The following is a 23498-nucleotide window of genomic DNA, read 5'->3' on the forward strand; positions in this document are numbered from 1 at the left end:
TCTTTGCTTCAGTCTTCACGGCTAAGAATGTTGGGGAGATTCCTGAATCTGCACCGTCCTTTTTGGGTGATGAATCTGAGGAACTGTCCCGGATTGAAGTGTCATTAGAGGAGGTTTTGGAACAATTAGAAAAACTTAATGTTAACAAATCTCCGAGACCGGATGGCATTCATCCAAGGGTTCTAAAAGAACTTAAATGGGAAATTGCTGAGCTATTATCTGTGATTTGTAACCTATCCTTTAAATCGGCTTCCGTACCTAATGACTGGAAGGTAGCCAACGTGACACCAATATTTAAAAAGGGCTCTAGAGGCGATCCTGGCAATTACAGACCGGTAAGTCTAACTTCAGTACCGGGCAAATTAGTCGAAACAATAGTAAAGAATAAAATTGTGAAGCATGTAGAAGAACATAATTTGTTGGACAAAAGTCAACATGGTTCCTGTAAAGGGAAAACCTGTCTTACTAATCTGTTAGAGTTCTTTGAAGGGGTTAACAAACATGCAGACAAGGGGGATCCAGTAGATATAGTATACTTGGATTTTCAGACAAGGTCCCTCACCAAAGGCTCTTGTGTAAATTACATGGCCATGGGATAAGAGGGAAGGTCCTTTCTTGGATTGAGAACTGGTTAAAAGACAGGAAACAAAGGGTAGGAATAAATGGTAAATTTTCGGATTGGAGAGGGGTAACTAGTGGTGTACCCCAAGGGTCAGTCCTGGGACCAATCCTTTCCAACTTATTCATAAATGATCTGGAGAAAGGGGTAAGCAGTGAGGTAGTAAAGTTTGCAGATGATACCAAACTGTTTAGGATAGTCAAGACAGAAGCAGACTGTGAGGGACTCCAAGAAGATCTCACCAAACTGAGTGATTGGGCAACAAAATGGCAAATGAAATTTAATGTGGATAAGTGTAAAGTAATGCACATCGGGAAAAATAACCCCAACTATACGTACAGTATGATGGGGGCTAATTTGGCTACGACAAATCATGGAGTTATCGCGGACAGTTCTCTGAAAACTTCCACACAGAGTGCAGCGGCGGTCAAAAAGACAAATAGGATGCTAGGAATTATTAGGAAAGGGATAGAAAATAAGACCCAGAATATCTTACTGCCCCTGTATGGTACGCCCACATCTTGAATACTGTGTACAGATGTGGTCTCCTCACCTCAAAAAAGATATTTTGGCCTTGGAAAGGGTTCAGAAAAGGGCAACTAAAATGATTAGGGGTTTGGAACGGGTCCCATATGAGGAGAGGTTAAAGCGACTGGGACTTTTCAGTTTAGAAAAGGGGAGACTAAGGGGGAATATGATAGAGGTCTATAAAATCATGAGTGGTGTGGAGAGGGCTGATAAAGAAAAGTTATTTATTAGTTCCCATAATAGAAGAACTAGAGGACACCAAATGAAATTAATGGGTAGCAGGTTTAAAACTAATAAAAGAAAGTTCTTCACACAGCGTGTAGTCAACCTGTGGAACTCCTTGCCAGAGGAGGCTGTGAAGGCTGGGACTATAATAGAGTTTAAAGAGAAGCTGGATAAACTCATGGAGGTTAGGTCCATAAAAGGCTATTAGCCAGGGGATAAAATGGTGTCCTTGGCCTCTGTTTGTCAGAGGCTGGAGAGGGATGGCAGGAGACAAATCGCTTGATCATTGTCTTCGGTCCACCCTCTCTGGGGCACCTGGTGCTGGCCACTGTCGGCAGACAGGATACTGGGCTAGATGGACCTTTGGTCTGACCCAGTACGGCCGTTCTTATGTTCGTTCTCTATATTTGGGCATTGTGCTGCTATGTGCCCCACCTGCCCACATGCATAGCACCAATACCCTGTTCCTGGGGCTGCTGGGCCTTATCCCTTGCCCTTCCTTTCCCCGGTCCACAAGTCCTTTCACAGCTTCCTGCTGCTCATCTATCTCTTTTCTCCCAGACTAGGCCCAGTCTGAGGGCTCTGGGACACCACCTCTTGGGGCAGGGGCAGGGGCAGGCCTTCTGTCCTGCCTGATTTCTTCTCCGCGGGACTGTGAAATGCCCTTAGCCATTAGTTGCCTCTCTACCAGGGCAATTATCTTATCATAGGATGAGGGATCATTCTGGCTGACCCATATCCGCAAGTCAGGTGGTAGCCCGCACATATGCCGATCCAGGACGATGATCTCCATGATTTTTTCTGGGCTGTGGGTCTTGGGCTGCAACTACTTTTGGGTCTGGTGGATGAGGTCAAATAACTGAGACCTCGGTGCCTTGCCCTCTTGGTATCTCTACTGATGGAATCACTGGGCTCTGACGGTGATCGTTACTCCAGTCCTGGCCATTATCTCTGCCTTCAGACGAGAGTATTTGACTGCCATCTCCTCTGGCATATCAAAGTCCCACACAGGAACGGAGCCAGGATGCTAGCCCACGGGGTTCCGGGCCAGCCTTCCTACAGGACGGTTCTCTCAAAGGCTAAGAGGTATGCCTCTACATCCTCCTCCTCGTCATCTTCTGGAGATAACGCTGGCGTGCAGGGATGGAGTCCCATCTTCTCCATGCACCCAGGTGGTCAGAGCCTTCAGCTGAATAATCACTTCCTATAGGGTAACTCTGTCCTGGGCAGCCTGGCTCATTAGCAGCTGATTGGTCTCCTGCTGGGCCACTGCCTGAACTCTGGTAGCCTCCTGCTGGGCTGCAGTGGCTTGTACAAGCACCTTCACCACATCTGCCATCTTAGTTTCCCTCTTTTTAAATGGTCAGCCTAGCCTGAGTGGGTAGTCTGCTGCAGGGTCTCACAGCAGCAAGGACATCCCACTTCTGACATCACATGTGGCAAAGTCAGCCCCCCTCCTGGATCCCTGACCTCTGTTCTGTCCACTATCCCACAGTTTTAGGGCTGCAGGATGAAACTCACTCGTATTGTTTTTAGCGCTTGACCATCTGTCCCTCAGCATAAACAATGGAGTGTTGGGCTGAAGTCCTGGGCCTGTCAGGTATGAATAGTAAGTCCTCCTCTAGCCCCTTGGGAATAGGGAGCCTTTCAACACTCCCTGTTCGAGCCCCTCACCTCTCTCTGCAGCCTTTAGCAGGGCTGGTGGTTCTTCCTGTTCCACTCCTCTGAATCTCCTTATCACCTGGTTGTTTGCTCCTCTCCGCTCTCCAGCTCCTCCTCAACTCTCTCTCCCTGTCTTCCCCCCAGGGAAGGCTTTTAAAAAGGTCCTGTGGCAGCCTGATTCAGCTCACCTGGCCCTTAATTAATTTGCATCCACCATGTCTCAGTTGCCCCTAATTAGCCAGGGCTGTTGCTGTTCCTCTTGTAATGGCTACCTCTTTCCCCTTTTAACAAGCCTTTTAACCTTCCCTGTCACACCAACTACCTATGGAAGTGGCGGCTCAAACCAAATCCAAACAAAACTGGTTACAGCTTTTCATCTAGACAACTGTAACACCACTGCAAAACTTGATGTTGCTCTTCGTGGGAAAAAGATTGCTTACAAGCCTCATCCCAAATACCTAGGTGTAACACTTGACCATATGCTCTCCTTCCAACACCACCTGGAACAAACAAAGGAGAAACTAAAACCAAGGATCAACTTTCTAAGAAAATTCACCACAACCAGTTGGACACCTCGAGGGCCTCAGCAATAGCCCTGGTGTGCCCTGTTGCGGAATATTGCTCTCCTGTGTGGTGAGAAAGCGCCCACACAAAGTTAGTTGATACTCAACTGAACAGCGCCATGTGAGTGATAATGGGAACTTTAAAGCCCCCTTCCATAGAATGGTTACTGCTACTGGCAAACATCACCTCACCAAGCATCTGTTGACAAGAGCAGGAATGTGGACTATACCAACGTATCAACCGCAGAAGACAAACTCTTCCCATCCAGAAATACCTCAATCAGCCTTCAACATTGCGTCTAAAATTCCACAAACCCCATGTAGTGGAAATGCAGAAAACTATTGTGATATTGAGGAGACTAGGTGGTGTACAGCAATCGTTCCTTTTATGCCTGCATCTCCTTTCAGGCCTGGATGCCCAAGGCAGCCATTTGTGCTTTTTGTTTCTCATTATTCTCTCATCATTCTCAAAGAGTTATCTGTTTGCTCAAGATGGTACAGTTTAGGAATTCATTGTTTAATCTCAACAAGTTCTGGAACAGGTCCCCAGGCCATCTGCCTGGTACAGGAGTGTTTGGGATGATCACATAGTTATCTATGTTGAATGTTTGCCACCTGCTAACGCTAATTATTTAGCCTGGGAAAATATCCAATGTATCAACAATCTTACCAGGTTCTCAAAACAACGGGTGTGAGTAATGTAGACCCAATAGTATATATATGCCAGGGATATTCCTAATATCAGAACCTCGGTGTAGACCAAAACCGCGGATGTTGCTATATACCGGCCATTGGGGTCCAGCCACTCTCCTTCTTCAGGGGTTTCCCAGCAGCAGAAGGCACATAAGCATTATATTTTATTCTGAGATTTTCTTAATAAAGTCTTTAAGCCTTCACCCAATTTGTGTGCTTTTTGCCTCCGAATCCTTTAAGGAAAGAACCATTGCCTCTTGGCAACACACACTCCTGGCAGCGAGTGAAGGAAGTCATGGCCAATGTCAAGGAACTATGGTGAGCTAAATGGCAGCAAGTAGACATCCCAAACAAACATCTTGTGTTGGATCCTACCACTGAGTAGAAAGGTTTTGATCTTCCCTGGAGACTGGTGTGTCCTAAACTGGCTTAGGATCGGTCAGGGCAGGTGCAGTTATTTACTGCACAAGTGGAATTTTTTGCCCTCTCCACTTTGTCATTGTGGCAATCCGCAAACTATGTACCACATTGCTGCGAACTCTCCAACACAAAAATGTATTGGCTCATTGGAGGATATCCACAATCTATATAGCGCCACTGTTCGCTGGCTGGAAATTTTGGACGTCCTCGTATTTCCTCATATTTGACAAGGAAATATGGCATCGAACATGACATTCAAAAGAGAGAGAGATAACCCAGACTCCACTTCCCAGGAAGGGCGATTAACTCCCAAGTCCACCCATCTCCACAGGTGGATTTCAGGGCACTCCAAAGAACTGCTGCAGAACAGTGAACATTTTAACATCTCAGCTGTAGTGCAGAATCCCTACCTGAGCACCCTGGGGCCACTACAACATGGTGATTCTGGCTTACTGCGTGTTCACATAGCTGTTGCCCATAACAGGGAATTTTGCATGTTCCTGAGTGCCTCTGAGGGTCATGATTTCTGCCACCATAGCAAACACCAGATGCCCCTGAAACATTAGGGCAAATGAAACTGTGACAGGAAAGTGAAGTCTGAGTTTACATAGGACCTTAGGCATCCCCTCACCTTACAGTACAACCTGTTCTCACCTCACTGCCACAGCCAGCTTCCCTTATGGTACTATCTGCTACATCCACACCACCAGATCTAGCTTACTTTTCAGTACTGCCTATTCCCACCGCACTGCCAGAGACAACTCACCTTCTCCACATCTCCCAGCCCCTCGGTGTCCAGCAGCACCAGGGTGTGGCCGTCCTGGCGGGGGTGGGGCAGGCACCACATCCAGATGCCCTTGGTGTGCAACTGGACGGTGGAGCCCAGCGAGAACCCTGGGGAGAGAGGACAGGTTCCATGTAGACGCAGACACACAGGATGGCTGACTGAGGGAGGGAGGGCTCTGTGAGCTCCAGAGAGCAGCAGGACATTATGCGGGGGGTAAGGGAGGGGCGGGAGCCATGGCCCAAACCTCTCACCTTTTCTCTGTCCAGCCAAAGCGTTCATGAGGTAGGACTTGCCCGTGCGGTACAGTCCGGCAATGGCCACCACCACCACTGGCTGGGCGATGGCCTCCAGGATCTTCACAGCCTGGGGGTTCACCCGCAGGCCCCCCTTGTCATCGCTCTCAATGAGGCACACGGGCTGCTCCATGCGCAACTCTGGGGCCATCGTTTGTGGGCGGGATCGACCTGCAACCCAGAAAACAGACTGAGCCAGCCATGCAGACCTGCTGCAGGGATCCTTAGGGAGAGGGCGGGGGGGGGCAGGTGTGAGGGGACCCCAGCTGCCCAGGCAAGCAGCCCCCTCGCTGAGTGTAAGACCAGGCAGGAGAAGCCCCTGGGAGCAGAGAGTGCTTCCCAGACATACGGCAGTTCGATAGCGCAGAGATGCAGAGAGAAGGCAGCACCGTAACATCAGACACTCACTGGGAAGTGCAGAACAGCCCCCTCCCTGCCCTTCTCCCTGCCTCCAAGTGTCAGCAGCAGGTGCAAGTCCAGGGCTGCCAGGGCCACTAGACACCCACAGGGTGAGTCCAGGTCCCTGCCCGGGCTGGGAGCACCCGCTGCAGGTGACAAGTCAGCTCAGGCTGGGGACCGGCGACAGGCCCAGCACTCGGGCGGTGACTCCAGCCAGACTCACACATGGCGGAGCTTTGCCATTGGGCACAGGAAGTGCATGGACAATCTCTGTCCTTTGTCTGTTACCTCTTAACCCTGCACCCCTCTAGGACCAGGCTGGGTACTGACTTGTGCCAGTGGCAGTCCAACATGCTGGAGCTTTGGCTGTTGCATGGAGCCCTGCAGCTCCAGGGTACCCACTGTATGGCCTTGGCCAGCCACATGCACAGACACACACGGTGCATCCATGCAGGCTGTAGCTACAGGAAGATTTACTGGGCAGGGTGAGTTTCTCTGTAGCCTCTTGCAGTGTTTCCCAAATACTGTTCTGCAGAACCCTGGGGTTCCACAAAGTGAAAATAAAGGTTCTGTGAGAAAATTCCATTTCAATAACATTTTATGATTGTAAAAGTATTTTCCAACCATAAATGACAATAACTGGATTCAAAATCCATTAAGTTACTGGAGGGAGGGATAGCTCAGTGGAAACGGCTCTATCTCTTTGATCTTTAAGTCTTTCACTTTGCCGCCTAGCAAGGCAAAGGGGAACATACTCGTTATCCTCGGGTTGTGTTTCTGGAGCATAGGGTGGGGGAAATTTAGTGGATTCCTCCATACAGATGGCTTCAAAGGCCATTTGTCCCTCTTTTGGCTTATAATTGTACCATACAAATAAATAATCCATTTGTCCCGGTGTAAGATCGACCAATATATCTCTTAAGGAATTCATCCTTTCTGCAGAAAAAGTTCCGTACCCTGGCCAATCTTTAGTCCGGGACAAATGGGCAGTAAAAGAAGGCCATTGAATTTGACATAAATTTCTCATTTTTGTCTTAGCTAAACCGGTTGTTCCAGAAATACCCTTCTAATCTCTGAGTATCAGGGACAACGGGGCGTCCCCCAGGCATTTACTGCCAACTTGTCCCATTTTCAATGGTCAAGGGACTCGAACCCCAACCTCTCCATACTGAGAGCTTGCTTACCTTTTCAGGGACTCGAACCCCGACCACTGCAGGGACTCGAACCCCGAAGACCTGGATCCTACACAACGGGTAGGTTGACGTTGTTGGATTTCTATGGGCTTCAGCTGGTTCACAGGACACACCTTATCGCCGATGCAGGGATCAGGCCAACGGGCAAGGCTCCTCAAAGCAGGAGGATGTGCACTGCATTGCTTCGGAGTCTGATCCCGTGCTGGAGAGTCAGATGGGTCCCATCTGGGGTGCCACATTTGTTAGGGACTCGAACCCACACGGCCTCGGTTTGTTGTCTGACCGCAAAGAGACAGGCAACACCAGCAAGGTCCAATCACAAAGCTCTTTATTGAAGAGTGCACAAGACAATAGAGAGTGGCCCGTCTCCACTGAGAACCAGCCATAATTTCAATAACAAGTAGGTTTATATAGACAGTTCCATCATGTCATAGACTATCCACTCAAGCAACCCACTCCTCCACCCCTTTATCAGTTAGGGTATGTCTACACTGCCATCCTAGTTCGAACTAGGGTGGCTAATGTAGGCATTCGAAGTTGCAAATAAAGCCCAGGATTTAAATATCCCGGGCTTCATTTGCATCTTGCTGGGCGCCAGCATTTTTAAATCCCCGTTAGTGCGGACTCCATGCCCGCGGCTACACGTAGCACGGAGTAGGTAGTTCGAATTAGGCTCTCTAATTCGAACTACCAGGACACCTCATTCCATGAGGAGTAACGGTAGTTCGAATTAAAGAGCCTAATTCGAACTACCTACTCCGTGCCGCGTGTAGCCGTGGGCACGGAGTCCGCACTAATGGGGATTTAAAAATGGCGGAGCCCAGCAAGATGCAAATGAAGCCTGGGATATTTAAATCCCGGGCTTCATTTGCAACTTTGAATGCCTGCATTAGCCACCCTAGTTCGAACTAGGGTGGCAGTGTAGACATACCCTCAGAAACTTCTAGTATTCATGCATACCTAGCCAATTATACACTGTGGCCTTAAGCAATTCATAATGCATCAGCAACTTTCTTATCAGCACAGGAGACAAGTACCAGAAAACAGGGAGACAGGGAGTTAAGAACAGACAGAGTACAGAAACAATGAGTTAGGACGGGAAGTTTCGTTATCAGTTCTCTAAACAAGCTGTTTCCCCAGCATAGCAAGTACGTACAAGAATGCAGCTTTTTGCTTATCTCACTTTTTGCAGCTTAAGCAAGTATCTAAAATATGCCCTTGCTTAAACCATGTCTCAAGTTCTGCTCAGGGACTACCCAGCACCCTTTGTTAGCCTTTTTTTGGTCTGTCTTAGCATAACCGCTCTAGGCCTCATTTTCTGTGGCCTAACACATTGAATGATCTCATGACCTTGTTTAGTATTTGTTTATTATTATCCTTACTTCTTTGATGTCTACTTTTTCAGCTCCATATATTAGACTGTTATTAGGAATTCCGTGACATTCTTTTGAGTTTAAAAGGGTTCCATGGCCAAATAAAATTAGGAAACACTGGCCTATTGGATGAGTTAAGCGTCTGTCATAAATAGGAGCTGCTAAGGAGAGTCTGACTTACCTGAAGAGTGAGGAAAGGGTTAAGCAACTCAAGATGGACCTAAGGAGAGAGTGTGGGCAGTCATCCAATAAAAATGCAGATAGGATTTTCAAACTGGAAAAGAGGGATTTCTCTCTCTTCTTTGAGATCTGAGCAGTTTCTCCCAGGAATTGAGGGAGATGTGAGATGCTTTCTCTCTCCAAGAATGGACTTATTGAAATGTGTATGGAGGGAAAAGTATAGTTAGTCATTTAGGGTTTATTGTTTTCCTTGTTTGGGGGTTTGGAAATCATGTCGGAGCTGGTTAATTGTTTTTCTCTTTAGTAACTAAGGTTACAGCCCAGGGATTTTCCCTGAATCTATGTCACTTCATGGCTATTTAACACATAGTCAATTTACTATGTTTGCAACAGCAGTTTTGTTTTTACAATAAAATAGTTTTCCTTTTCTTTTGATTAACTGTTATTGGTTGGTTATTGTGTCCTTAGGGTTTTGTGGTTAGTTCCCCAGGCAGAGTCCATTGTTCTGTGCGGATTTCCTCTGTTTGTTTTCCCAACTCCAAGCAAAACGAAGATTGGGCCAGAAGGGAGAGATTGGCCTTAGGGACTGATCTCTTCCCTGGAAAAGGGTTTATTTTATATCTTGTTAAGTACACTTGGGTCATGGCAGTGAATTTTTATTTCTTAATTTTTTTCTTGGATCTCAGGGAGACTGAGACTGGACAAGCTTGTCTCTGGGAGTGCTAGACACAGGTTTTACAGAGTTTATTCTGCTAGCTGGCCCCCCATCTCTATACTCAGAGGCTGCGTCTAGACTGGCATGATTTTGCACAAATACTTTTAACGGAAGAGTTTTTCCGTTAAAAGTATTTGCGCAAGAGAGCGTCTATACTGGCATGTGCCTTTGCGCAAAAGATTTGCTTGGGGGCCCACAAGAGCACTCTAAAACCTTGTCTTTACAGGCTCTGGTACAAAAACTCTCCCCCCCCCCCATCCTAATACCCAGATTTTGTGGAATCTACTGCCACCATCAAGTGCTTTTGAACCCAGAAACAGGGATGGACACTTGAAATCAACCCCAGAAGCATCCCAGGCTCCTTTCCCCAAAAGGACTTGAAAAAGAAAAGAGAAAAACAAGCTGCAGTCTGTGGTAGCTGACCTCTCAGTCAGGCATGCAGATACACAGGACACAAAAATTAACCAATACCGATTGATTAGAAAAAAGACAACAATTGTTTATTACCAAAACAAACTACAGTTGCAAGCCTAGTGAATTGGCTAGAATATGGAAAGAGCCACCATTTGATATAGATACTCAGGGAAAGTCCCTGGGCTGAAGACTTAATTACAAAAGTGGTGGGGAGGAACCACTTAACAAGCTCATACATTACCACATCCCTAAACAAGAAAAACAACAAATCCTGATGGACTAGCTAATCTTTTCCCTACTTACACATTGCAAGAAGTCTGTTCTTGGAGAGAGAAGCGTTTCCCATCTCCCTCAGTCTTGGAAGAAACTGCTCTGCTCTCAAAGAACAGAGAGAGAAAAACTCCTCTTTCCCAGTTTGAAATTCCTACCTGCATTGTTATTGGCTGACCACCCGATACCTGGCTAGGTACAGGAGACATTTAGTTAACCCCTTAGTCACCAGGTGCTGGTCAGCATTCCTGATTATGACAGCACTTCACAATTTTTTTTTCAGAAGGTTGAGACAGCTACTGGAGGGAAGGTGTTCTAGAGAAACTCTCCCTGGGGCCGTAAAGGGTAACAAGAAGACATTCTACATTTATTAGAAGCAAGAGGAAGACCAAGGACAGAGTTAGCCCATTGCTCAGTGAAGAAGGAGAAACAACAGAAAACCTGGAAATGACAAAGGTGCTTAATGACTTCTTTGATTTGGTTTTCACCAAGAAGATCGATGGTGGCGAGATGCCGAACATAGCGAACGCTGGTGGAAATGGGGTAGGTTTAGAAGGTAAAATAAAAAAAGAACAAGCTAAATATTACTTAGAAAAGTTAGATGTCTTCTAGTCACCAGGGCCTGATGAAATACATCCTAGAATACTCAAGGAGCTGATAGAGGAGGTATCTGAGCCTTTAGCTATCATCTTTGGAAAGTCATGGAAGTCGGGAGAGATTCCAGAAGACTGGAAAAGGGCAAATCTAGGGCCCATCTATAAAAAGGAAAGTTAGAACAATCCAGGAAACTATAGACCAGTCAGTTTAACTTCTGTTCTAGGGAAGATAATAGAGCAAGTAATTAAGGAATTAATCTGCAAACATCTGGAAGATAATAAGGAGGTAGGTAACAGCCAGCATGGATTTGTAAAGAACAAATCACGTCAAACCAATCTGATAGCCCTTCTCTGATAGAATAACAAGTCTTGTGGATAAGAGAGAAGTGGTGGACGTGATATATCTTGACGTTAGTAAAGCATTTGTTATGGTCTCACATGACCTTCTTATCAGTAAACTAGGAAAATACAAGCTGGATGGAGCTAGCCTGGATCTATTATAGAGCACCTGACCATGGTAGAGATAGTGACCATGAAATGCTAAGGGAGATCAGAGAGTCTATCAAAATAAAAAAACTTCATAATTGTGGGGGATTTCAACTGTCCCCATATTGACTGGCTGCATGTCACCTCTGGATGGGAGGCAGAGATAAATTTCTTGATACCTTAAATGACTACTTCTTGGAGCAGCTGGTAATGAAACCCACAAGGGGAGAGGCTATTCTTGATTTAATCCTAAGTGGAGTGCAGGATCTGGTCCAAAAGGTAAATATAACTAGATCACTTGGAAATAGTTACCATAACGTAATAAAATTTAACATCACTGTGGTGGGAAAAACACCCCAGCAGCCCAACACTGTGGCCTTTATTTTCAGAAAGGGGAACAACACACAAATGAGGAGGTTAGTAAAACAGAAATTAAAAGGTAAAGTGACATAAGTAAAATCCCTGCAAGCTGCATGGAAACTTTAAAAAAAGTACCATAATAGAGGCCCAACTTAAATGTATGCTCCAAATTAAAAATAACAGTAAGAGAACCAAAAAAAGTGCCCCTGTGGCTTTACAATCAAGTAAAAGAAGCAGTGAGAGATAAAAAGGCGTCTATTTAAAAGTGGAAATCAAATACTAGTGAGGAAAATTAAGTATAAAAATATCATAAGACAAGCCAAAAAGGAGTTTGAAGAACGGTTAGCCAAAAAGTAATAGCAAAATGTTTTTAAGTCCATCAGAAGCAAGAAGGCAGCTAAACAACCAGTGGGGACCCTGGATGATTGAGATGCTGAAGAAGCCCTCAAAGATGATAAAGTCATTGCAGAGAAACCAAATGAATTCTTTGCTTCCCGTCTTCATGGCTGAGGATGTTCGGGAGATTCCCAAACCCAAGCCATTTGTTTTAGGTGACAAATCTGAAGAATTCTCACATATTGAGGTGTCATTAGAGGAGGCTGTGGAACAAGTTGATAAACTGAACAGTAACAAGTCACCGGGACCAGATGGCATTCAGCCAAGATTTCTGAAAGAACTCTAATATGAAATTGTAAATCTATTAACTGTGGTTTGTAACCTATCATTTAAATTGGCTTCTGTACCTAATGACTGGAATTTAGCTAATGTGACACCAAGGTGATCCTGGCACAAACAGACCGGCAAGTCTAATGTCAGTAGTGGAAACTATAGTAAAGAATAAAATTGTCAAACACATATATGAACATAATTTGTTGAGAGAAAATAAATAAATGGTATCTGTAAAGGGAAAGCATGCCTTACTAATCTATATGGGTATGTCTACACTACAGTGTAATTTCAAAATATCTTAATTCAAAATAGTTAATTCAAAATAGCTTATTTCGAAACAATGCATCTATACACAAAATGCATTTCGAAATAGCGTTTTGCTATTTCGAAATAGCGCTTCCATACTGAGTGGATGCTGAATTGCATTTAAGGCTGGCCGGAACCAGTTCCAGCAGGGCACCAGGTTAGGACTTACTGTGTGGCTGTTGCCTGAGGCTAACTGAAGTCTGTGCTTAAAGGCCCCCACCCCGCCCTCCCCCCCCTTTCCCCGGATAGCCAGTTCTCAGGTTTCCCTGCTTGCTTGTCAACCTTGATGATGTCAAATAAAATGTACGTTTTTTCACAAACAGGAACTGTCTTTATTTAACAAAACTGGGGGGTGGACGATGAAACTCTGGGGAGACTGGGAAAAGGAGGTGGGAGAGGGGAGGAGAGAGGGTGGGAGAGGGGAGGGGGAAAACTGGGAGGAGGGAGCTGGAAGGGGGAAGCAAGGGGAAGAAGGGGAAGGGGAAGCTCAGTGGCGGGGGTCTCATCAGGCAACTGTCTCCCAGCACAGTGGATGTAGGGGCATCAGAGTCCCCGGGAGAATGGGTAGGAGGGTGTGGAGGGAGAAGCGGGAGAGGGAGGAGTGGTAGCTGGGGAGGCAGCAGACGCTGGAGCGGCAGGAGGCAGCATGCTCTTGTGGAGGCAGGAAAAGAGAATAAAGGAATTTGTGTGCAGCCATCTTGGGCTTGTTAACAAGAGAGCAAGAGTCAGGCTAAGTCTGTGGCCTGACAACGCGAGATCTGTAATTAGATGCTGCCTTCGCCTCTCGCCTCCATACGGAGATAAGGATAGAATGCTGACTCTGGCAGGGACCTTGAGATAAGGAGCATCTGGGTGGAACTAAATAACTGTTAGCCATTGGGGTTTGTAATGGGAAGGAGACTAATTGCTATTGTTATTATATTTAATAGACAGTATAGAAACTGCTTCAGAATTGCTTGTATTCGAAGATCTGCCTCGGAAGGGGTGGGGGGACTCCCCCCTGTCCGAACCAGTTTTTCCCTTGCTGCAGCTCGTAATAAAACTGCCTCTGGCTACTTGTTGCTTACAAACTCAGAGTGAGGACAATGTTTTCTTCCACAATTTGGTGCCGTGACTCGGATGGCAACGCCCGATTGAAGACAGCGACAGCGGCTGCAGACCATCCCCCTTCACCCCCATGGCGCCAAACGAGAGGTAAGAGACCTTTTGAAATCTCTACTGGGGTGTGGAGGAGGACTGCCTGTAGGGTCGTCTGCTTCTTGTGGGCTCACGCCATCCGAACTTCTTGAATCTGCAACAAAGTCAGACGCAAAATGGTTCCGGGGAGGTTGTTTTGTAGGCCTAAGTTTACGCAGTGCTGGGAACTGCTGAGGTATTGGTGGTGCCGCCCCGGGTACGGAAAGAAGGTTGTATTGCGTCCGGACATAAGGCACCTAGGTTTATGCAGTGCTAGAAACTGCTGTGGTTCTGGGGGGAAACGTGTCGTTTGCCACCCCAAATATGCACGAGGTCCATAAAGAAAGATGCATCTAAAAGAGAGAAAATTTCTGTGTGAAAAGCATGCTGAGTGTGAATGTAATGAGTGGAGTGTGAATGCTGCTGCCCAGGTCTCTGAGAAGTAAGTTGATTCCAGATGCACCAAGGCTCTCCCAGAAGGGAGTTCTGAACGCAAGGGGGGTCAGCCGAACCTCGAGACCGAGCAGATATGTGAGGGAGTGACGACTCCCCTTATTTCATGAGCTGCTGATAAGGTCTGACACTCTAGACCCAGCAGACCCCTTCTTTGGAGTGTGTAGCTTTAGTTTCCTATAAGCCACTGAACAGACGGGAAGTGAACAGGATGCTCCCCTGAATGACTAAAATGGATGAGGATCAGTCTAAGCATACCCCCCAGACCACTGAAAGGCACCCCTGCGTACTACATGTACGTGCATCATAGTCCAAGAACCTGTAAGCATTTGACAGATTGACAGAGAAAGAAATTAAAGCCCTAAGGGATGAGATTGAAGCTCAGAAAAGCAAAAATCCACCCTGCAGTGAGAAATGTAACTTACATGCAATTGCACAGCCTCTCCCAAGCTTAAGGGGGAATTTAGCCCAACATCACCCCCTCTACTCCTCTCTATGCCCAGCCCTATATGGGCCCTTACAACACATTACTGAAGATAGAGAGGAGGCACAGAAGATAATTGAAAGGGATCAGATCTTCCCTTTGGAAGAACGGGCTCTAGTTACAAATCTGTCCGATCCAAAGCAAAACACTGAGTTTTGGAAGAGACTTAACAGCTTGTGGGAAGTATTCCTCCAAATTCTCAAGGAAGGAATGATGGCCTGCCGACCATCAAGCCATATTGGCCCTAGGCATTTTGGTTGGAAACATATACACAGAACACAACGCAAGAGTAGGAAAGGGCTGCCAAGCAACTTTAAAAAATTCTCAAGCCCTTGTTAGTGAATAGATAACTACAGCCTCTCTGGCTGGAATCGCAGGCTACCCAAGGATGTTTCTCAATGCACAAGTGGGGGCTGTCCAGAAAAAAAAACAGTTAAAACCTTTCCCTCATACACTGTTATAATTAGCTTAAGGGCGCGGGAGGACGTAACCTAAAAGCCAACTAGTGGGAATTGAATTTGAAGATGTAATCATTAGAAGCTAAATCTGCCCTAACAAGGAGACACATTCTGCAACATAAATCTCCTTACAGACCATGGTCGAGTGATCCACCCCAGAGTCAGCAGCATAGATCAACTGCTGCAACATGGATGTTATGAAAACCCTATACTGAGAAGTTTAAAATTAGTAATAGCTGACTGCAATAATACACATTTGGATTTACCTATTGGAAAGAATTAGGAGGTGAGGGGGATAACAGGAAAGCCCACCCTCCTTACCAAATTAATACTGGACAAATATGTGTCATTAAGAAAGGTTATTTAGCAGAAATCAGGACAGATCATAAAAAGGAATTAAGCTATTGTTGTAATATATAAAGGAAAACCTGCTTTAAAAAGTAACTCCTTGTTTCTTGCAGCCTTTTTCAATAATCCAGGCAAAGAAACAATCAAATTTAACTATTTGGCTACAGACTCTTTTGTTAAATCTGCAAAAGGAAAATAAGGAATTCTATTGACACTTAACTGGTTAACTGTATAAAAGAATGAAATCTATACATTCAATCCTTAAGGTTAAATTTACTCTTTAAGAAAACAAATCATTGTTTTAAGAATCCAAGCCCTGAAACTTCACCGTGTCTCTGTTCAAGGCTAAGTTAATAACACTTTTGGCTTGCTTTCAAATCCAACATTATATGTGAATACAGGCTGCCTAGCTATTTCAAAAAAATATAAAACACCTGTCCCTTCAAGTAAATTGTCCAAATACAAACAAAATATTTATAAGCGCCCATTTAACAAAATTTAATGTCAATATTATTATTACTATAGTCTTAATAAGTAACACTGTATATGATTCTTTTCAAGAAAAGAAAAGCTTTTTGCTTGCTGAAACAATAACTGACCAACACCTTGTGCTAAGGAAAAGCATTATAGCTTCACACATTAAGCCTGATCTGTGGTACAAGAGGGAAACTGAAGCATGCCACTGTTGGGGAGGGCTAGCAACTCTAGAAGTAATTCCAAGGAGTGGAAGGTCACGAGTACCAATAAAGCGCCCTTGTTCTTGTAAAGTTATAGCTCACTCGCCCATGGGAGTGGTAAGGAACTAGCTGTAACCGGTTCCCCTAACAGATCTTAGGCAGTATTTTAAGTTTTAATGGGCCACCCCAAGGGGGGTAAAAATGTTTTCTTGTCTTTCAGATCATCAGAAAGCGCTGGTGCCAGCTGAAGAAAAACAACAAACAACAACAACAACAAAACATGGTTCTGTGTCATGACAAAATAAGTTTGTGTTCTGTCCAAGTTTGTCTTGTGTGTCTTAATTGTAATACGTATTGTAAATATTGTTGTGTATAGATATTGTTTTAATGAAAGGATAATTTAAGTAAAGCAGAAGCATTAATTTAAACCAACAAAATTAATAATTGGGCCCAATCAATTGGCAACTTTAAAATTCAGTGAAAGGATAATAGTTTAAAAATTGTTTAGGCTAAAAGAATGTTAACAATGTCTCCACAGGTGAACAAAAAAGAAACTAGAGGAAAGTAAAAAGTGCATCACGTGAACAGAAGGACTGGGAGTGGGGTACCAGCCCGCTCCCCCACCGGATTGGTTTTGCTTTAATGGCTACACAAATAAAATATTTAGCTGCTGTAAATTTGCACACCAACCATAAAAGTGGTTTGGCCAGAGATAATAAGAAATCTATAAGTAACAACATGGGCAAGTGAGACATCAGCATATTTAAGTAAAGATGCCCACAACAATGAGGAAACTAGTAACCTCACCATTGCAATAACAGCTACTTGCCCTGCTACTCATTGGTGCCTGCTGCCTTAAAAAGCCTCAAGAATTGTAGAATTGCATGGGTTCCTATTAACAATTAAACATCTGTGAACCATGCTTGGTCCTATAAGAGAAACAGTGACTCTAGTCAACGTAACCTCCTTCAAGTCACATACATAGAAAAAATACACACTAATAGCGATGGGGAATACATGGCCTTGGGCCACCTCTCATTCACACAGAATTATTTTGTTTATTGTAACAACATGAACACTACGAGGACAAAAAATACACAGTCCTCTGAGTTAAAGTTTGTATGGAATATTGTGGGAAAGAAGCTAAACACTAACATTAGGCCACTGAAGTTGGACCTACTGACTCTCAGGGTATGTCTACACTACCCTCCTAGTTCGAACTAGGAGGGTAATGTATGCATACCGCACTTGCTAATGAAGCCCGGGATTTGAATTTCCCGGGCTTCATTAGCATAAGCGGGGAGCCGCCATTTTTAAATCCCCGCTGCTTCGAACCCCGTGTAGCGCGGCTACACGGGGCTCGAACTAGGTAGTTCGGACTAGGGTGCCTATTCCGAACTACCGGTACACCTCGTTTCACGAGGAGTAACGGTAGTTCGGAATAGGACCCTAGTCCGAACTACCTAGTTCGAGCCCCGTGTAGCCGCGCTACACGGGGTTCGAAGCAGCGGGGATTTAAAAATGGCGGCTCCCCGCTTATGCTAATGAAGCCCGGGAAATTCAAATCCCGGGCTTCATTAGCAAGTGCGGTATGCATACATTACCCCGCTAGTTCGAACTAGCGGGGTAGTGTAGACATACCCTCACTGGGGCTTACCACTTAAAGCCCAGACAAAAGTAACCCCTGAGGCATGGCTGTCATTTGTTAAACAATGGCCATTGCTAACTTGCCCTCATTTGGATATTATTAACCAGGTCCTTAAGGACAAAATAGAGCCTCCCAATTATGCATCATGCCCTGAACAGACCAGTCCCAGAACCAGGACAACTGTCACTGATCCTTACCGTGGTGATGTTCCACACTGGTATAGACCAGCTGTGTGCTAGACTGGCTAATCAAATTGGCAAGTGCCTAATTAGGCAACGACGGGGCTTAGCAGATACCATCGCAGGCTGGTTTAGGCCTGGAAACTCTGTCAGCAACACTTATGTCATAGCCCAGAAATTGTATAAGAATCCAGGCTAGTAAATGCAGTAATATCCAGTGCTCGTAAAAGCCTAGACACCAGCCAAGCCAACCGATTGATCCTAAATAATTTGAAGGATCTGTCCAGCTCTGTGTCCATTTCACTAAACCTAACCAGATATTTAGACCAGAAACTAATTAAATTGTTAATTAATGAAACTAAATTAAAGGAATTAAAAGGCCAGTATTGAAGAATAGGATAGCGTTGACCACCCAGCCCTTATGGTGGTGAGTCCTCATCTCCCCCGTGCCTACCCATGGGAGTGGGGAAGTAAAGAATCCATGAGGACCCAAAGGCCCACCTGGACAGGACATAGTATAACAGTTTGTTTTTGGCCCCTCTAGAGATTCCTCACTCAGATCAGATCAAAATAGTAACCTCCCTGCCTGTACCAAAGCAGGAGCATAAAGACAGAGTCGAGGGCATCGCTTATTCTGAAGGTGTGGGAGCCTGCCTATACCCAGGGATTGTTGCACCCACTTTGATAAAGAAATGTTATGTACCTGCCCATTTAACATCATGACAAATCTGCCTAGGTTTGATGTAGTTGTCTCAGAGAAACAAAAACATCGAGCTGGTCCAAATAAACGGTACCTACTGGTGTTTGACTACCCAGACAGAACACTCCATCCTGCCCCTCTACATATCCGTCTGTGTGCATAACAGCCCCTCATCGGATGATCCTGACCGTTGATGGAATGCGGCTCTATCGCGCTTCGGCAGTGATGAGTAACCTAACATGAGATTCTGAGTGGCATGGCGAAAGTAAGTACCTAGAGGAAGGTTTACTGGCCCTGCAGGCAAGATCAAGGAGTTAGTGGCCAATGCCCAAAAATATGTTGGAGCTGGCCATCTGAGGTACACACAGATAGGGAAACACCATGGACCATGCCAAACACCTACCTCTGCAGCACTCAACCAGGCAGTAGAGGTCAAACCTATAATCATGGGCAGCACCAGTAAGGTGATAAAATATCTTAAAAATGGATTTAAATAGTGTTTGCCAAATTATGTGAAAAGTTTTGATTTTAACATTTATAATAATGCTGGTGCTGTACTCGTACTTCCAGAGTAAATTAAAACCCCTTAAATTGTATTTAACCTTGTGGATTAAAGAAAACCCTAAAGTCAAAAGAAAGGAACTATAAGAGTAAACTAAGGCAGTCCACGGTATCTTGCTAAAAACTGACAAACTCAAAGTATTAGGCCAGCTTAGGAAGTAAAACAGTTCAACAGTTACTGTGACCCTGGTTCCCCAGGCAACCACATTCCAAAAGGGCCTCACTTTGATCAGGCTGGTACCAAACAACCAAACAACCACGCAGGATTGTTTTTATAGGTTTTTTTTATTCCTAGGAAATAACCTTGGTTCCAAAGGAGCCAGCTGGCTTTTAGCTCAGAGAATAGAGACTCGTATGTCCATCAGCAAAAGACTGCTCCACTGTGAAGTGCCAAGAACTGACTGTTGGCCAACGCTTCTCACTGCAAAAAGATCCCTCCATCTCGAAATGATCCTACCCCGACTGCTGATAAGCCTCTCTCTTCTGGTCCTGCTTTCCTACCTGCTGGACACCAGAAGAACCAAAATATTACAAGGTGATGTGCTGGTAACTTCTCCCCTGCATGATGCTAAACCACGACTGTTTCAAGAAAAAAAAAAGAGGAAAAGTCCGCTCCTCTGACACCACCAAAGCCCAAAGATTTCTGACTACAAAAGGACATTAAGAACTAACCTTAGTGAAAAAAGCAAAGTATTGTATATTGCCAAGGAGAAACTTGTAGGAATACTTTGGGTTTCTCCCTTTAATCTGAACTTCGTGCTTATAGACAGGTACCATCAGCATGTACCTGCCCTCCCTAATTTGGTTACCAATTATAATATGTTGTATGATGTTACTAAAATTATAGAACAGCCCCATCATAAAATTATATTAAAATATTAATAATTATATTGCTTTTGCTTATTAAAAGTTTCATATTTAATTGTTATAAAAAATGTAGTAATAAAAATAGCTTTTATGTTTGTACTAATTATGTAATGTTTAATAAAAATAAAGGTTTAGAAAGATAGTTGTGCTGTAAGCACAAAAGGGGGGATTGTGGAGGCAGGAAAAGAGAATAAAGGAATTTGTGTGCAGCCATCTTGGTCTTGTTAACAAGAGAGCAAGAGTCAGGCTAAGTCTGTGGCCTGACAACGCGAGATCTGTAATTAGACGCTGCCTTTGCCTCTCGCCTCCATACGGAGATAAGGATAGAACGCTGACTCTGGCAGGGACCTTGAGATAAAGAGCATCTGGGTAAAACTAAATAACTGTTAGCCATTGGGGTTTGGAATGGGAAGGAGACTAATTGTTATTGTTATTATATTTAATAAACAGTATATAAACTGCTTCAGAATTGCTTGTATTCGAAGATCTGCCTCGGAAGGGGGGAGGACTCCCCCCTGTCCGAACCAGTTTTTCCCTTGCTGCAGCTCGTAATAAAACTGCCTCTGGCTACCTGTTGCTTACAAACTCAGAGTGAGGACAATGTTTTCTTCCACACTCTGTACCAGGGCCTGCAGGTGTTGGCAGATGGCACGGCCCTGGGCAAGCTTCTCTTGCCGGAGCTGCAGGTCTTCTTGCACCCAGTTCTGGAAGGTGCGGTCCAGGGCTCGCAGTGCCCCCAGGTGCTGCTGTCGGTACCCCTGCACTGTTCGGGTGGACCTGCGGAGCCCTTGGGTGCGGAAGCATGTCCCGGGTGGGCTGGGGTGCCCTGCATGCGCAGCTGGTGTGGCTGTGGAGAAAGAAGAGAAATGGTCAGTTCTCCCTGGGGACACAGTAAGTGAAGCCCAGCCCCTCTCTGAGAGGCGAGGATGACCATTCCTTGCACCGTAAGAGCCAATGTGCTTGCACAGAGGCCATGGTCGGAATGTCTGGCTATCCCTGGGAGTGGGAGCTGCCCCAAGATCGCACCCATGCCCCTGTGCTGTGTATAGTGCAGCTGAGGTCGGGGGAGATGTCCCCTGCCTCTCTGTAGAGGGAGCTTGTGAAGGGAGGGTATCCTGCTGTGTCCCACCCTGGGGTCAGGAGCATGTCAGGTCTCTTCACACATGCGTGTGGCTAGCAGGCCAAGACCCCTGTGTGGCAGGCAGCTGGAGCCAACTGCCCAGGGGTGGCATGGCATGTTCTCACATGTGCACAAGTGGCTTCGTGATCTGTGGTAAGCAAGGCCCATGTGCGCGGTCCCTGGTCTCCCTCCCCGCCCCACCCGGGAAGGGAACAGTGATGGCACTCACATGTTGTGGCCTCCCCGGATGACCCTGGTGACTCAGCTGCTGGGACAGCTCGGAAGTCCTGGTGGTGTGGCACCCTCCATGACGGCTCCTGCGGCTCCTCCTCCATGCCCTGCTCAGGGCTCTCTGCTCCTGGATTGTTGCCCCCCCGGGGTGGCATGGACCATCCTGCCCCCATTATGCGGTCCATTAAGCGTTTATACAGCGCTTATTTCGAATTATCAGAGGGGTAGCCGTATTAGTCTGAATCTGCAAAAGCGACGAGGAGTCCTGTGGCACCTTATAGACTAACTGAAGGGTAGGAGCATAAGCTTTCGTGGGCAAAGACCCACTTCGTCAGATGCATGTAGTGGAAATATCCAGAGGCAGGTATAAATATGCAGGCCAGGATCAGGCTGGAGATGACGAGGTGGATCCAATCAAGGAGGATGAGGCCCACTTCTAGTAGCTGATCTGGAGGTGTGAATTCCAAGAGAGCAGAAGCTGCTTTTGTAGTTAGCGAGCCACTCACAGTCTTTTTTTAATCCAGAGTTGATTGTGTCAAACTTGAAGATGAACTGTAGCTCAGCAGTTTCTCTTTGAAGTCTGGTCCTGAAGTTTTTTTGCTGCAGGATGGCTACTTTTAGATCTGCAATTGTGTGTTCAGGAAGATTGAAGCTTTCCCCTACAGGTTTTTGTATGTTGCCATTCCTAATATCTGATTTATGTCCATTGATTCTTTTACGTAGGGACTGTCCAGTTTGGCCGATGTATATAGCAGAGGGGCATTGTTGGCACATGATGGCATATATTACGTTGGTAGATGTGCAGGAAAATGTACCAGTGACAGTATGGCTGATCTGGTTAGGTCCTGTGATGGTGTTGCTGGTGTATATATGTGGGCAGAGTTGGCACCGAGATTTGTTGCAAAGATTGGTTCCTGAGTTCGAGTTATTATGGTGCGGTGTGTAGTTGCTGGTGAGAATATGCTTCAGGTTGGCGGGTTGTCTGTGGGCAAGGACCGGCCTACCTCCCAAGGCCTGTGAAAGCGAGGGATCATTGTCCAGGATGGGTTGTAGATCACTAATGATGCATTGGAGAGGTTTTAGCTGGGGACTGTAGGTGATGGCCAGTGGTGTTCTATTGGTTTCTTTCTTGGGCTTGTCCCATAGAAGGAGGCTTCTGGGTACACGTCTGGCTCTGTCAATCTGTCTCCTCACTTCCTTGTGTGGGTATCGCAGTTTACAGAATGCTTGTTGAAGATCTTGTAGGTGTAGGTCTCTGTCTGAGGGTTTGGAGCATATGCGGTTGTACCTCAGTGCTTGGCTGTAAAAAATGGATCGTGTAGTGTGTTCGGGATGGAAGCTGGAGGCATGCAGGTAAGTATAGCGGTCAGTAGGTTTTCAGTATAGGGTGGTATTGATGTGACCGTCACTTATTTGTACCGTGGTGTCCAGGAAATGGACCTCCCATGTAGATTGGTCCATGCTGAGGTTGATGGTGGGGTGGAAGCTGTTGAATTCATGGTGAAATTCTTCCAGAGTCTCCTTCCCATGGGTCCAGATGATGAAGTTGTCATCGATGTACCGTAGGTAGAGAAGGGGTGTAAGTTGACGAGAGCTGAGGAAGCGTTGTTCCAGGTCATAAAAATGTTGGCGTATTGTGGAGCCATGCGGGTGCCCATAGCAGTGCCACTGGTCTGGAGGTATATATTGTCACCAAATCTGAAATAGTTGTGTGTGAGGATAAATTCACAGAGTTCAGCCACCAGTTGTGCTGTGGCATCATCAGGGATACTGTTCCTGACAGCTTGTACTCCATCTGCATGTGGAGACTGTGAATGGCTTGCTAACTACAAAAGCAGCTTCTGC

The 23498-nt window shown here is 45.7% G+C and overlaps 1 protein-coding gene across 1 annotated transcript in view; it reads right to left on the reverse strand.

The window, feature by feature from the left end:
* LOC149521872 (uncharacterized) overlaps positions 1 to 23498 on the reverse strand; it is a 465443-nt gene that overhangs the window by 71123 nt on the left and 370822 nt on the right. Inside the window, exons 2-3 of the mRNA XM_089772747.1 lie at positions 5749 to 5961; positions 5477 to 5604 (exon numbers count right to left, since the gene is read on the reverse strand). Of these exons, the coding sequence (XP_089628873.1) occupies positions 5477 to 5604; positions 5749 to 5961 (341 nt within the window). The remainder of the gene's footprint in view (positions 1 to 5476; positions 5605 to 5748; positions 5962 to 23498) is intronic.

This window comes from Pelodiscus sinensis, chromosome 22 (assembly GCF_052426305.1).
Source record: "Pelodiscus sinensis isolate ZL-2025 chromosome 22, ASM5242630v1, whole genome shotgun sequence".
Taxonomy (NCBI): Eukaryota; Metazoa; Chordata; order Testudines; family Trionychidae; genus Pelodiscus; species Pelodiscus sinensis.